This window comes from Haliotis asinina, chromosome 7 (assembly GCF_037392515.1).
Source record: "Haliotis asinina isolate JCU_RB_2024 chromosome 7, JCU_Hal_asi_v2, whole genome shotgun sequence".
NCBI lineage: Eukaryota > Metazoa > Mollusca > Gastropoda > Lepetellida > Haliotidae > Haliotis > Haliotis asinina.
This window is the reverse complement of record NC_090286.1, coordinates 42,806,403-42,821,406: the sequence shown is the minus strand read 5'-3', so window position 1 is coordinate 42,821,406 and position 15,004 is coordinate 42,806,403. Positions and strand designations below refer to the sequence as shown.

At 40.7% G+C, this 15,004-nt stretch overlaps 2 protein-coding genes across 2 annotated transcripts in view; one reads left to right on the top strand and one right to left on the bottom strand.

The window, feature by feature from the left end:
- Positions 1-15,004, bottom strand: part of LOC137290399 (U6 snRNA-associated Sm-like protein LSm4) — a 439,957-nt gene that overhangs the window by 137,716 nt on the left and 287,237 nt on the right. The window lies entirely within an intron of this gene.
- Positions 10,946-14,444, top strand: LOC137290587 (growth arrest and DNA damage-inducible protein GADD45 gamma-like). Its single transcript, XM_067821629.1, has 5 exons — positions 10,946-11,331; positions 12,367-12,598; positions 12,917-13,006; positions 13,145-13,714; positions 14,013-14,444. Exons 1-4 carry the CDS (start codon positions 11,213-11,215, stop codon positions 13,250-13,252), a joined length of 549 nt encoding a protein of 182 aa, XP_067677730.1. The 5' UTR covers positions 10,946-11,212; the 3' UTR covers positions 13,253-13,714; positions 14,013-14,444.

Sequence of the window (15,004 nt, the reverse complement as noted above, 5' to 3'; positions counted from 1 at the left end):
CCACAGTCAAGCGTTATATATAGAGTGCCTTTCACATTGTCTCATCCATACGTCAGGTAGGTAATTAGTAGGCATGTAGGTAATTGTAGGCGTGTAGGTAATAAGTAGGCATGTAGGTAACTGGTAGGCATGTAAGTGGGTGAGTGAGTTTAGTTTTAGGCTGAACAAAATCCAAGCTGTTTTGGGTCAGTTATTAAATAACCAAATCTGGGTTGATGTCCTGAGCATTGGATACCTGATACCTGCAGTAAATTAAGTAAGTGAGTTTAGTTTCACGTCGCACTCAGCAATAGTCCAGGTATATGGCGACGCTCTGTCAATAATCGAGTCTGGGCCAGACAATCCAGTGATCAAATGCATGAGTATCGATCTGCGCAAATGGGAACCGATGACGTGTTAATCAAGTCAGCGAGTCGGACCACCCACTCCCTTTAATTGCCTTTAACGGCAAACATGGGTTACTGAAGAATATTCTAACTTTCTCGGGTATGTAGGTGTGGATGTATGTCGGTAATTGTATTATCGTAGAACATGATAGGAATGTAGGAAATTGTAGTCATATATAGGAAATCAAATCTGATCTCCGACGTGATGAAACAATTTTTGAAATAGGACTCAACCTCAACGTCCCCATTAACAGAATACTTGTTTATTTGTTTATCGTATGACTAAAATGCCCAGCTTTAGGACTTCAGTTTTAGCTTGACCATAAAACACATAATCTATCTGGATACACGTACATCAAAGCCAGCTAATGACTTCTAAATAAAGAATAAAATCTCCATTACTAATTAGCGACCGCTGTCTTAGTGACGTAATATTACAAGACCAGTGCTGAGCGCTGCGGGATGACGTCATTGTGCTTGACAGTGCTTGACGTTATCTTGCAGACAGCGAGCATGTACTCGAGGACCCTGTATACTCGTTGGGAACGGCGTCGGTATAACACCTCATAACAGGGTATTTAATTCATATCTGTTGCTGCATCCTTGACGTCATTGGGGTAAGATATTTTACGTAACATGCATCACAGCAGATGGTGTTACATTTGTTATAACTAGTTATCAAACATGGCTACGTTGAAATAACGATTTCAGTTCAAACGGGGTATTGGTCATTAATTACACTGTTCTCTCGCATTTCCAACATGCCCGAACAGATGAATCTACCATGCTTTAATTTTTCCATTTCCTTGTGAATACAGCATATGAGCCAAGAAACGAGCCAACAGTTGGGTCATCTATCGGTGTCCATTTAACCCACAATAAAGTAGGTATTACCTACATAATAACAACCATTAAACGTATGTTTTATGAAGGAAATACAGACAGTGCCATAAGGGCACGAAATTTTTTATGAAAGTTTTGAAATATGGTGTTGTTGTTTCCCTTTTTCTGACATTAGCATCTATAGAAGAAGTGAAATAAGGTTTCACTTCGTACTTATGAATCCTTTGCTAATATGACGACGAGTAAATAGATCATTCTTCATAATTTCAAACTTTACATATATCTCTAACTATTTTTGTCCAGCATATTTACGATTCCCCATTAAATAGTCTATTCTGCCTTTAGTCATTACTGGCTAGTGTATTATCATTCTCATACACGGTGATGGTTCAACCATTTGCTTTTCCACAAGTCCAGGTTTCGATTCCCTATATGGGTACAGTGTGTGAGTTCTGGTGTTCCCCTTTGTATTTCTGAATACTGTTAAGTATGATTAAAGATCATACACTTTTCCACATGCAACTGTAGTTTACTAGCATATAACGAATTTTTAAAGTTATATGAGTTCGATTAACGCTGTCTGTAAAAATAAGCCCATTAAAACCGAAAATGAGTTGTGAGAATATGAGACAGACTGTTGTGACACCGTGAATAATTTTTGAGCTCACACAAAGGTATGTTCATTATCATGGTACTTATCGTCCGAAAAGGGATGTTTTCGAGTCAAAAATACAACAGTACGTGAAAACAGTGTCTAACACCTACACACATTCAGCACAGGCAATGTTGCCACGGAGACGACTAAACATGGTCGTTCATACTTTTATCTTCATATCGGTGACTCAATGATTCGTGTAGTCGTGAAGAGAGAGAGTAAGTTTTGTAACAAGCAACAGCGGGCTCGGTATCACACAGGAAGGCCCATGCTTGTCTCCGCTAGTTACGACGTGACTTGAAACGAGAATATCATGTTTCAATAATACCCCGTTGCTCACTCGTGCCTTGGACCGTATCACGTGACATATATCCTGATAAGCATATCTCGGGATATCGCCGCATATGGTGTATGTCATATAGTGAACACAAAGACCATCACTCAAGTCATTGACACCCCCATACCCAACATTCCACGCATGACGGAAATAGTTAGCATGCCACTGCATTGTGGGTATTGCACTTGGCTAAGCGTCCTTGATACAGGGTGACTACACATTGATGCTCTTGTCATTGTCACATTTTGAACCGACTGCTTTGAGTTGTGTTCCGGAAATTGTTTCATATACATCGTATGGTGCCTTTCAACCTCCAGTGTGGCGATTCAAACCACAAAAATTTCTTAGAATATTGTTGAATAAGGGTCGAAATGCCTTGGGCAGATAAGTGGTGTTCAACAGGAAATGTTAGTTTGAACGTACATATTCAAACGTGTTTAGATAGTCTATAGATAGTCAAATAGCTGAACAACAACAACAACAACAACAACAACAACAACAACAACAACTACTACTACTACTACTACTACTACTACTACTACTACTACTACTACTACTACTACATCCGCTAAGTGACTGCGGTTCCATCAGATCTTTAATGCGTTATATTCTGAAATCACAGGCTATACGTTGTCAAAATATGATACCAAAGATCCAGGTTCGATTCCTCTCATGGGTGCGGTGTTTGGAGCCCATTCTTGGTATCCCCCGCTGTGATATTGCCGGAGAATTGACAAAAACACGATGTAAAACTAAACTCACTTAGGCCAATGAGCTGGCAGACCAAGAAACAATGTTCAAGCGATTGTAACTTGACACCACTAGGCTAGACTAACAGCTAGTCTCTGAAATTAACATATTTTACTGAAAAAACGTTCATAGTGAAAAAAAAATAATACAGTGAAATGGAGCCCTGAGCGTGGTAATCTAGACTGCCACATTTTCTAGACTTGCGTGGGCTTTCTTGGATATATATACTTCTGGGTCTGTAGGACAGACTGCCATTGGGCCTGAACCAAATCATTCCCCCAATTTCAGAGCCTTCCCTGCACCGCTAGATTTCCCCCGGTTCAGGTTCTGACTCTCTGGCCTTCCTTGGGCTCCTTTTCAATTTAAATGGGTTAATGGTTACTATCAAAAGTATATATATTCAGAGACTAAGCGTTAGTCTATAAGGGGATAATCTACAGCGTCTTCTATTCTCCCTGGCCTACACAAACTTAGCACCCTACTGTTCTGAATCAAAAGTGCATGCTGCGATGTACTGAACACTGACTTTATCATACACGGTTGCACGTTTAGATCAGATTTACGTCACCTGTATACATTATCACACGTCGGGGAGCAATTGTAAGCATGTGTCACTGACATTTATCAACCGTGATGAGTTGTGCATTCTCTTGCATAAAAAAAACTCCTTCCGAGGAACGGGCCTTTTGTTTATTGTGTATTCGGATAGTGGTATACTCGCGTTTTTCATTTTTGCTCGACAGGTGAGATTGGTATGAGGCTAAGATTTCCGGTAGGATGTTTTTGAGTTTTCATATCCTAGAGAACCTGAAGGTACACCCGTCTTCAGACAGTGGACACTAAGAGACATTTTTATTCAACTCGGTCTTTAGTCTCTTCACATGGGAGCACGTTTTGTCTACTCACGTCTTGTCACTGAACATATGTAATTTTGATAGAAACAAATTACACCATACAAACTGAAAAGGAGTCCTAGAAAGACTGAAGGTTCGGAATCGGAAGGAAAATCATTACTTGCCACAAAAACTGTTTGTGGACGGGGAAAAAATGGTGGTGAGGCTGTGAGACAAGACTACATATTGTGTGTCTCCGTCCATTAATAGCCGCGCGCCATGCACAGCGAAAACTGATATACTCGCTCACCGACAGCTGGGTTTCCGCCGTGTCAGCAAATATTCAACTGACACAATTTAATTGAACCCAGCGTCTGACAACCATTTATACGCTCAAGTGCAGTTTATGAGCCAGAAGATAGCATGTTTGTGAAAATAACATGTTTGTGAAGATAACATGTTTGTGAAAATAACATGTTTGTGAAGATAACATGTTTGTGAAAATAACATGTTTGTGAAGATAACATGTTTGTGAAGATAACATGTTTGTGAAGATAACATGTTTGTGAAGATAACATGCCACAAAGAAGAAGCAAATGTATACATAATAGGTTCGATCCCCATGTGAACGACTAAAGTTAGATTTGCACGTCTCGAACAGTTTACATTATACTTTCTAAAAAAAAGATGTGAACAAAAAGAACACATTGTCCTCCTATCAGACACTTACAATCCTATTTAAAGGATAGACTTACTATATATCTAAGGGCTTATCACACAAGTCTTCGAGGAGCGAGTCTCTCGTCCTCGTAATGCCACAGCCCATGCAATTAAGAGCGAGTGAGTTGAGTTTTATGCCGCTTTCAGCGATATCCCAGCAGTGGCACGTAAGGGGACACCAGAAAAGAGCTTCATTCATTGTACCCATGTGAGGAATCGAACCCCGATCTTCGGCGTGGCTTTAACCACTAGGCTACTCCATCGCTCCCTTGAAATTGTTTGGGCCTCCTTTTCGGGTTTTAAGGTATTTGTAAATACATGTTTCCCATAAAGATGACAAATTTTGTTGTATACTGCCCACCAAATGTTGAGACTCACTGGAGTAAATGTGCCCACTTTTTACTGTCAGCTATACTAAGTAGATTTTGCAAAATTGTCGATACTGTTTAAGGGTACTGTTTACACATGAACTGATATATTGTAGAAAATATTCATAATGTTGAAAAGATTATTGCCATGAGTTCAATAAGTGAGGAAATTCGTGAAAATTGGCGAATTCTTAACAAAACTTTACACCCAAATGTAGGCTGTTCACAGGCACGATATTTGCTCAAGCGTCTCAGTAATTTGATGAATAATCCTCGTACATTTTATATACGTAAAGTTGGCAGGTGTTGTTCCCCAAGTAATTCATCTTCGATGTAACCACACACGCACGCACGCACGCACGCACGCACGCACGCACGCACGCACGCACGCACGCACGCACGCACGCACGCACGCACGCACGCGCGCGCGCCTAAATGAAAAACAACAACAAACATAATAAATGCTTTAACTGAGTCTAAACCTTTGTTGGGTAATATGCATATGGAACTCTGAGTCTTCTTAACTAAGACACAGTTAATTTAAAGACGTTTTCAAGCCCCTCCCGGAAACCTATCCGTTTTAGATAAGACTTATGTGAACACCTGTCGACGGATACTTTTCGCTTAAGAAATCAGATATTATCAAGTTCATGGTGACAAAACAGTAAATACTTTATTTTACACTTCTTAATACAACACTGAATGTGAATGTTTGCGGGTGTGGAAAAATATTTACACTGACGAATTTTTTAAATAACAACCCTGTTCCAAAGATATATCGAATGATCATGAATACATCCTGGTGTGAGGTCCAAATATTTCACGATGTCACATTCTATTGCGTATAAATAACGGACGGTTTCGCCCCCTGCTAAGCTGGTCCTCTCAGAGGAGCCACTAGCGGAAGAAGATATGAGGCTTTGAACGGAAACAAACCACGGGTGTTCCTTGACCTCCCTCTTCTCTGGAATACCCCAGCACGGCATGATGCCTGGGTTCTCCTTAGCGATATATTGCCGTCATATCACGTTCGCCACCCGCTATGAAAATACAGCACGGGTGGACTTAATTGTCTCGTGACTCGGCCCCTTCAAACGATCGAACTGTAATTATCGTATCGTTACCGTAACCACGCCGGCTTTTGTGGCGTGATTCCAGCGTGCGCCCACCCCTGTTGCTTTCTCAATGGCAGTTTATCGAGAGTTATTTGCGGACAATTTATGATACTTATCAAACGTATTTTGCGTAACAGGAACATTTGGTTGCTTAAAGAATTCCCAGAATTATTGCGAAAGTTGTTTCGGCAAATATCTAATACATGCATATAAACCATAGACGTGTTACTTAAATGATTCTGTTTTAGTCTAAGTGTCTTTTCGGTACTTTGCGAGACCTCCTTGCCCTACAATATACAACTGAATGCGCCTAGGTACACTACCGATCGAAGTTTGTAGGAATTCGTGTGGCAGCGCATCCCAATATTCGTCTACTTCTTTCTTCAATTCTCAATATTACTAAGTCCTTTTTGGTTTATTTTATCTTTAATCAGTCCCCACACATCGCCAATTGTGCTAAGATCTGCATGGACTGTAGCTGGCTTGTCTAAAACTGGAACAGGTTTGTCCGACAACCACTTTTTGGTTTAGCCCGCAGCGTATTTGGGTCATTATTATGCTGAAAAATCCAATTATCTTCATACAGTTTCGACCTGTAGTGTTGGAAGGAGGTGATCGTTTGAGATGTCAGCATATCGTTCCTTCGTCAGATTTCCAGGGAAAATACAAACAGACGTCACTCCATGTGATGCTATCCCTCCCCACATACGACAATTAGGGCTTTATATGTTTTAGGCGTTGGTAGATAAGTTTCACGGTATCTTTTGTTCAAATTATCTCACAGTTCGGAAACATCCAGTCAGAACTTGCATAAGAAAAGAAAACGCTATTCAAATCTTGATTGGTACATTAGAAAAGAGCTTCTCATATTACACACGTGGGGAATCGAACATAGGTATTCGGAGCGACGAACGAACGCTTTAACAACTTGGCTAACCACTCGCTCCTACAAATAATTAACACTCTGAAAAAAATACACACCTATACAAGTACTGACTGACTGGAAATGTTTGGTTTACTCCACTTTTAGCAATGTTCCAGCAATATCAAAAATGGGCTTCAAGCACTGGACCCGATGTGGGGATTCGAACCCGCGTCTTCGGCAGGAAGAGCCAACGTTCCAACCACTAGACTATCCACCACCCCACCACCTATACAAGCAACGCCAAATGTGGCTCATGTTGAGAGCCGCTTCACAATGCTAATTTCAGCGTGGAAACCAAATGGGCCTGTACACGCGTATAAGTGCACGTGTCAATGGCCACGTCCTGGAAATATACAGAATAATTATATGTGTTTTAAGCGTGGCATTTGTTTCCACTTTCAGATTTTAGAAAATCAATACACGTGAAGGAAACATACATCACGGTATAATAATCATTTCAACACATGAAGAGGGGCAATGGGTAAGCCTAGTTTTTAAAGCGTTCACCCGTCATGCCGAAGACACTGGTTCGAATCCCCAGACGAGTACAATGTGTTAAGTCCTTTTCTGGTGTGCCCCTCCGTGATATAAGTGGAATATTGCTGAAAGCAACGTAAAACCAAACTCACTCATTCATCACAAATATCACGATGAAACCGAACTCAGCGCGGCAAAATGTTAGACCACTCTTCTGATCGTGACTCCCGTCGATGCACCTGCGGAAGCAGGGGGCTTCCTCGGATTGTTGCGTGTTGCGCAAGTAGGCTTGAAAGGCCATGGGTCTTTGTGTTGTTTGTGTCACTGAGACCCTGAATCATATGAATATTATTGAAGTCCTGATCAGGGTGAGAAGGAAAGATCGTGTTTGTGGTAAAAATCGGAAACGCCGTGAACTATTACTGAATGTAAATGAATATGGCTACTGTCAACAAAATCAACAGCGTTGTCAGTGAACCAGATAAAGAATCGGTGCTGTGACTTGTTTTGTAGTTGAGAAACACATAAAGGAAAAGATGAAAACAAATGCAGATTACATGGTTCATTTTTCTGTCTATCGGGCAACTAACGGGATCAGGTGGTCAGACTCGCTGACTTGGTTGACACATGTCACATCACTCACTCAACCATCTATTTGACGTTTTCCTTGGAAGTACTCAGAGACGATTAAGAGTTGGTACAGTTTTCATTATAAAGTAATAAATATCACAATATAGAGGGTGGTAAGGGTAACCAAGTGGTTAAAGCGTTCGCTCGTCTCGCAGAAGACGCGGATTCGATTCCCGACATAGTACAGTGAGTGAAGCCCATTTCTGGAGTCCCCCTTCGTGATATTGCTGGAATATTGCTAAAGGCGGCGTAAGATACACCTCACTCACAATATCAGCCGTGATACTATGGTCTCTGGTATTATATATAAATGATAATTAAACACCGCTTTTGTTATTTTGCGATAAATATGAATAACATATTTTCCTATAAATTGTATACTTTTGTTTTTGTTTTTGTTAACACTTCAGCGGTTATCCATGATGGACAGAGGGAGAGACATATACCCCTTGTCACTTGTGGATGAATCTGTTTAAGGCTCCTCCGTATGACTCTATCGACATTTGCGTGTTATCGTTGTATGTACATTTAACTGGAAGTGGTTAGAGAATTACAGAAGTAAACATTGTTTGGTACGCCTATAGTATGCTTCTCTTGAGATATCTTGTTAATAATGGCAAAAAGCTATTTTTTGTAACATATGCTTTTCTCGAGGAGGCCAATAATACATTAAAACTCAAACGAATACAGACAGTTTAACAACCCACACACATTTATCTCAAAACATCAATGAAAGAAGTCACAGCCATAATCCCCTGGATTCCCAAACTTTTCACTGCCCACACTGATTTGGTTTGGTCCGACGAGCTTATTTGTGATCCGGATTATAATCGCCGCCGTTGTGTACAAGGTCCAATGCCGTTTCGACATCAGCACGCTAATAGTGCCATACCTTGAACCTTCGGCAACAAAGCACACAGACACTAAAGCTTGGTGATTCGGCAAAAATATCTAACAAAGGAATTGTCTTGACAGACAAGATCCCCAATGCTTAGAGCATATATGCTTAGATATATAGGACAACTTTGACAATGACAGTGAACCTCACGGTTTAACCTTTAGATTGTATAGGGGTTTAAGGGTTCTAAATTTACTTTAGTAACACCTTTGACATATTTTTTGTTGTTGTTGAAGTCTTTAAAAGTCCTAATTGTTATCCATAATCCTTTTGCCAGTCCCATATGAAATAAAATACATTTGATATGAACTTCGCTGAGGTAGGAATTTAAACCAACTTAAATAAAATGGTTTAGAAAGTTTAAAAAATAAGACTACAGGGAGGTGTGATATTGCTTACTAAAATAAACAATAAAAACGCGGCAATAAACTTTCTTCCTTATCGAAAATACATGCAGATTAACACACACAACAATGCAGGATATATGTGTATTGTATTACTATAACACAAACCGATGTTGATAGGCATCCGAGTGCACGTATGCGGGACACAAATATGTATTATTTTGAATATCTGTACCTATAGTCTCCACATGGTTTACAAAAAAAATCACAGATACTGAGGGCCAAAAAACGCAAGTTTCGACAAAATGAAATCTCATAAAAAGTAAGCATTCAGGTTTATGTCTTTTTTAAAAACATTTGCGTTTCTTTTTCTGTTCAGTATTCTATATTCATATGCGGGCGTCATATCTGTATACTACAGTTAACACTGTTTACCATACATACAGACATGCATCGTCATGTTTTTATAACTTTATTTAAATCAATTGTATGCGTCAGGTTGAAATATATGTGTGCTGTTAGTCTGCCTCACACTTCCCGAAACATATTATTTCCTCTACAGTCTAGTCCTCCCTTCAATGCTGCAGGGCTAAATGAAGCAAATTTCCACACGTTCAGGCTATGGATAGCTTGATACATTGGCTCATCGAAGCGAGTGAGTTTTGTTTTACGCTGCACTCAGCAATATTCAAATTACATGGCTTCATCCTGTAAATAGTCTGGATCAGACAATCCAGTGATAACAAACATGAGCATAAGTCTACGCAAATGGGGTACGATGACATGTGTCCACCCAGTCAGCGAGCCTGACCACCCGATCCCGTTAGTCGCCACGTATGACAAGCATGGGTAACTGAAGGCCATTTCTTGCCCGGATCTTCACGGGCGCCTCGTCAAAGTCACCATGCATTCCCTACACCTATACACAAACACATTAAAGGGCACCGTACATGCAGACAGAATGACTTAAAACATTCAGAAGTTGTCCCCTATCTTTCCGTATCCATACAAAATATATGCTATACCTTTACATAAGATGCGAATGAGGGGGCGTTTGTGATACTTATGTACAAATGCTCGTGCAGTTTATGCCAGCACAAATGTCGTTATTTAAATGTGAGAAACAATGAATTGCAAGCAGCTAATGTTTCATACAGCGAGCATTTTACACAGTTACCCAGAGCGTTCATTCGCTGTTGCTGCAGTAAGATATACATGAGAATTGAAACCTTGTACATCTAATCCGTATACAGGTATTTAACCCACTGTTATTTGTCCGCCGAAGTCACTCGTGTACAGAATAAACAATTTGCTAAAATATGTACTTTGGAAGTTAGCGTGTGAGATGCCAATGAAACGTTACTGTCTGAACAAAAACAACTACAATGGTAGCAGTCGATCCTAGGGATCTTTCGAAATACAAACACTCAACAATGTTTTCATACAAATTCACAATTTGTTTTCTTTACGGCGAGGTGGGATCATAGTTAAAAACACATGTAATCCAACCGATGTTTTTTTCATGATGTGTGCGAGCTTCCTTGTCTAATGCAAAAACAACACGCCCATTACATATATACTTGGTGGCGAGTCTAGAGCACTCGTGATCGCGTACACCACGTGCTGCGTTCGTTTCAGTTTAATTTCCTTCATTTGAACCACCCGTACAGTCATCTAAGTACTTTCCAGAGCCTTTGTTGAACGGGTTTTAGTCAACGATCTCGCACCGAGACTATAAGATGTAACCTTACTTTGTCTGTAGCGAACTTGAACGTAGTGATCTGACCTGACACAAGACGGAACTGAGTGCGGCGATTGACCAATCAGCGTCAGCCTTCCTGGAAAGCCCCTCTTTGTTAGTACATGAGTGGGCTCGACACGCTCTCGGTTCAGTTTAGCGCTAGCTGTCGTTGAGAGAGGACCGTGTTACAATGGCTCCACTTATTTCTGAGGATTTACCTTGTGCTCCGGAGAGTATTGACTTATACAGAAGTGAACTGGAACTTAGAAAACGTCCATCACTTTCTAAGGATTCCGAGAAATGTGAAAAGTGAGTAGAAATCGTTCTTCTTCACTTAATATTAGTTTCAACTCATTTCGAACAGGAATGGGACTTGTTTGCATGTTTACCTCGGCTTAGTCATGGATTAATCACCGCAGATATTTATATATGTTTTCTGCCTTGGCAAAGTCTAGGTCGTGACGTTAACTTTATTCGACAATATTGCTCATTTTGCACCGGGGACCCAGAGGAACAATATTTGCATTGCTTTGAAATATACACGCGTGCATCATACCGGGAGTCAAGCCAAAAGTTGTCTTTTTGAGTAATGTTTTAGTATATCGAATTTTAAGCATGAATTTACTGCAGATGTATGTTGAAATTTCGTTCGGAAAGTAATTTTGTTAACGCTGATGGTGCGTTATCTGCCAGGGCAGATGTTACCGAGAGCCAGCTGACTGGAGGGCGGTTGAGGCTGACTAGCACACCGTGTGACCGACTTGTCACGGGCGGTGTCTTATGATTCGTCACGCGCAATCTAACTCACTTTCGAATCATGGGATCTAACTTGTGACTTAGCCTTAGCAAATAAACAGTGGTTCTGAAGCACATACCATACGATTGTCAACATGTTTACGGAATCTCACAGCCATGATATAGCCACTAGTTGTTTATTGAGGGGGAATTCCTCTGGCGATCAATACAATCAGCGGTCTGCAGTCTGAGTCAGGACATAGACAGGCGCGGCTGGGAGGAATTCCCCTCAAAGTTTTCTCAGTGCAGTTTCCACAGGCAAATATTTGTGATGCCCCAGATTCCACCGTCTAGACACTCCCTTTTATCTCGATGAAAGAGACGTTTGCAACAAATGAATTGAAGTGAATTATGTTTTACCACCCTTTGATAAAGAGAACATTAAATAATGTAAAAATTGTTATATTAGCAAATAATCTATTTATCATAGTACTTTCAAGTTATGCCTATAACAAAAGTGGCTATCGTATAATGTAAAATTCTGCAATATTAAGCTATTTAAATTTTAAAAACTTAATTGTGTATTAATTTGGTATTATTGTTTTCCAGAACTCCAGTGAAAGGGATTGGCTGTGATCTTGCAAGTATAGTTCGTGATGCTGTGGAGACTGGTCAAGCTACCCATGGAGTCTTCCAGTGCGCCGACCTGCTGACCCACAACCCTGACAGTGTAATGCTGTGTATCTTACCTGACGCGAGTGACCACTGTGACGTCACAGTGCACATTCAACAAACACTGATACAAGCCTTTTGCTGGGAAAACGACATTCAGATGATTAAGGTATGTAGTCATGTTTTATCATTTATAATTACTAATTAATATTAATCACTAGTTTTAATGCTATTAAACATTTGAGACATATTTAACATGCAAGACATGTAACGACCTTGCTGTGAAGTAAAACCGTTACATAAACATTAAGTAGGTCATCTAGATGTGTTGGTTATCTGGCCGTAAACAATTCTTGGAAGAGATAGTATCCTGTGTCCTGTTTGTCAATGAAATACAACGGTTTACTCTACCCGGATGTTAATGGCGACTAATGTCAAGGCTGTTGAGGTTAACCAATGACATAAACGTGTTTATGTTCCATTGCAGGTTGACAGCGCCGACAAATTAGCTGCTGTTCTGGGCGTCAAGGCTGCAAATGATGCAGTATGCGGGCCCTCGTCCTGTGCTCTTATACAGGTAAGCATGTTTCATTATGATCATCGGAAATGTAGATAATTTATGCATTATGGTCATTAATACATTTTTCGAAGGTTCATAATATACTTTTATGATGGACTTTACTCGAAATTTATATGAATTTATATTTTTTTTCAGTTTCCTTCTGGAGACCTAAGCCCTGAGATGGAACGGGTGTCCCAATACATTGATCACGTGATGTTTAGCGACGTTTATCCAAGACCAGTCATCCGACTCCCTGAATGAACTGAAACTCTGTGCAGCACTGCACTGAGTTCTTAACTGCCAGAATACGATTCTCTACATCCTCAAGGACAGGGAATTCCAACCCTTTCCGGTACCTCGAGGTACAGAAAATGGTGACAACCGCACTGGACGAGAGGGTGGGGGATGACGTATGACATAAGATCGACAGTACTATAATGAATCATCCACTGTAGTGACCAGGGGTCAGCAGAACCTCCTCAGGGGTCATCAAGAAGTTATGACCATCTGCTGCAAGGTGGACATCGGATGCTGACGGGTCAAACCAAGAAGAGGGAGGGTCGGCCAAGGGCAGCGCCCACACTCATGATTCACCTGCCTGTTAGGAGCTAACTGTTGCACTGCCGCAGGCGCTGGCGGTTGACTGACCAGTTGAAGAGCCGGCCTGACCATGAGAGGGTCATCGATCACCGAGAAAACGATGTCACTTCAAAGACTGACTAGGTAATTAGAATCATCTTTAGTGAATCATGAACCCACTACGAGTTAATGCCTGACTCATTTCAAGCCTGTATTTTATTTTAATTTAACGACATAACACGTGGTGTGTGCATTATGCAACATCAACAACTTGTTCGATTCTTTGATTTCACATCTTATGTCAGCGTGCTTTGCTGAAGCTTTGTAATATTCTAAAATGCAACAGTATGAAACCTGTCTTTAGCCAACCCACATCATACCAGCCTTGTCAAATGCCGAGTCATTTGGTATTTACTATAACCTTTTCTCTTCGCTTTTCCAGGTCACTGCGTAGACGCTGCCACCTCGCCGTGGGCGACCACACAATCCGTGGGTGACCAGAACCAGGTGAAGGGTCACAGCTTCGTGCAGCTGTCCCAGACAAGTCACGTGATACCATGTGTCGTCTGCTTGTAAAGCCCGACTGTAGGCGGCGGGAAAAGACTTCCCCGTAGTGTTAGCGGGCTTTAACCAAGTATTTCCTTTGTAACGGGAACTCCTAATATGGACGTGCCACAGTTTTCATCGTTGGAGGATTAGTGATTGACTGTGACGACATATTGAACTGCTCTTACAATGAACAATGTTTATATCCATCTTTCGAATCACCATCAATCCTTTACGAAGAAAGGATTGCTTTGTGTTCATTGTGGACATCGATAACTCGTGTCTGTTTTACGTAGTTGATAGTTTAAAATAAAAATGATGAAAACAATCTGATTTTTTTGTGTTTAGCTAGTTCGAAATATTGGCCTGTTGACGTTAAATCTCAACGCACTCACTCACTCACTTACCTCATAACAATTGATTTGAAGATCTCATAAAGAGCCTGTTCACGGCTATCGTAGTATGGCATAGATCGTAATATGATGATATACTGCACATACACGTTTGAAAATGAATTTGGATTCTCTTAATTTCAAAACCTGAAACTTGACTCGCTGACGCTCGCTATCAGTCACGTGCACTGTCACAAAATGTAATTATACCTCCTCTCAATTTTGAGTAACGGACAACAGACAATTACCTATATCGCAAATCGGCTTCGATGCATCAATCAGTTTGCTTAACTCTGCACAGCTATGCTCTCGTCCGCGGATTACCTCAGCAGACATTCAAGATGGTTGTAGTTCGACACCATTGAATGTATGCCTTTTATGAAATCGAAACCAGATGATAAAAAGTCAAAACCAAGTCTGTTCTAATCCACATGTAAAAAGAGCTTCAGGTTTTAGAGGCGAGTCTGGTAAGATTTCATGGTCTTTGCGTTAGTTT